The 608-nt window shown below is 66.0% G+C and overlaps 1 protein-coding gene across 1 annotated transcript in view; it reads left to right on the top strand.

Moving 5' to 3' along the window:
• The first annotated feature begins 264 nt into the window (after positions 1–264).
• The window catches only part of CFAP43 (cilia and flagella associated protein 43), a 115,907-nt gene continuing 115,563 nt past the window's right edge, over positions 265–608 (top strand). Inside the window, exon 1 of the mRNA XM_011977513.1 lies at positions 265–454. Within this exon, the coding sequence (XP_011832903.1) occupies positions 390–454 (65 nt within the window). The 5' untranslated portion in view covers positions 265–389. The remainder of the gene's footprint in view (positions 455–608) is intronic.

Below are 608 nucleotides of genomic sequence, written 5' to 3'. Positions count from 1 at the left end.
CTATATTGTCCAGGCTGGTCTTCAATTCCTAGCCTCAAGGGATCCGGCCGCTGTGACCTTCGAAAACGCGGAGATTGTACGCATGAGTCTTACTTGCAATTATTGGCCCGGACCTGGGCCTTTCCAGCCCACACTCGGAGGGGCCCGCCCCTCGCTTGGCTTGCCGCTCACCCATTGGCCGAGAGCGGCGGACCTTCCACCAGTCTGCTCGGCCCAGGAGGGAGCGGGCCAAAGCACAGAGCCAATGGGCGCGGGGCTTACGGTCTCCGGGATACAGGTGTACACAGTGGCGGCGTCGCAGTCGGCAGCCCGGTGGCGGAGGAAAGGTAACCGACCCGCCCTGGGGTACTGCGTGCGCTGCCCGCTCCCGCCTGAGGAAAACACTGCCCATGGCGCAAGGCCGGGAGCGCGACGAAGGTTATCACTCCGCCGGCGGCGCGTCCCTGTCCGTGAGGTGCGGTGTCCACGGTCCCGCGACCTCTCTGGGTCCCGCGGAACCTCCTGCCCCACGTCCCCTCCTCCCTCCTCTCCCTCTGGTTCCTTGGGGCGGTTTTCCCTGCAGCTTCGACCCCTTCCCCTCTGCCCCTATTGCCTTCTCGCAGCCTCCC

The sequence above is a fragment of the Mandrillus leucophaeus genome, unplaced genomic scaffold, assembly GCF_000951045.1.
Source record: "Mandrillus leucophaeus isolate KB7577 unplaced genomic scaffold, Mleu.le_1.0 Scaffold18, whole genome shotgun sequence".
Taxonomy (NCBI): domain Eukaryota; kingdom Metazoa; phylum Chordata; class Mammalia; order Primates; family Cercopithecidae; genus Mandrillus; species Mandrillus leucophaeus.
This window is presented reverse-complemented; position numbering and strand designations above follow the sequence as displayed.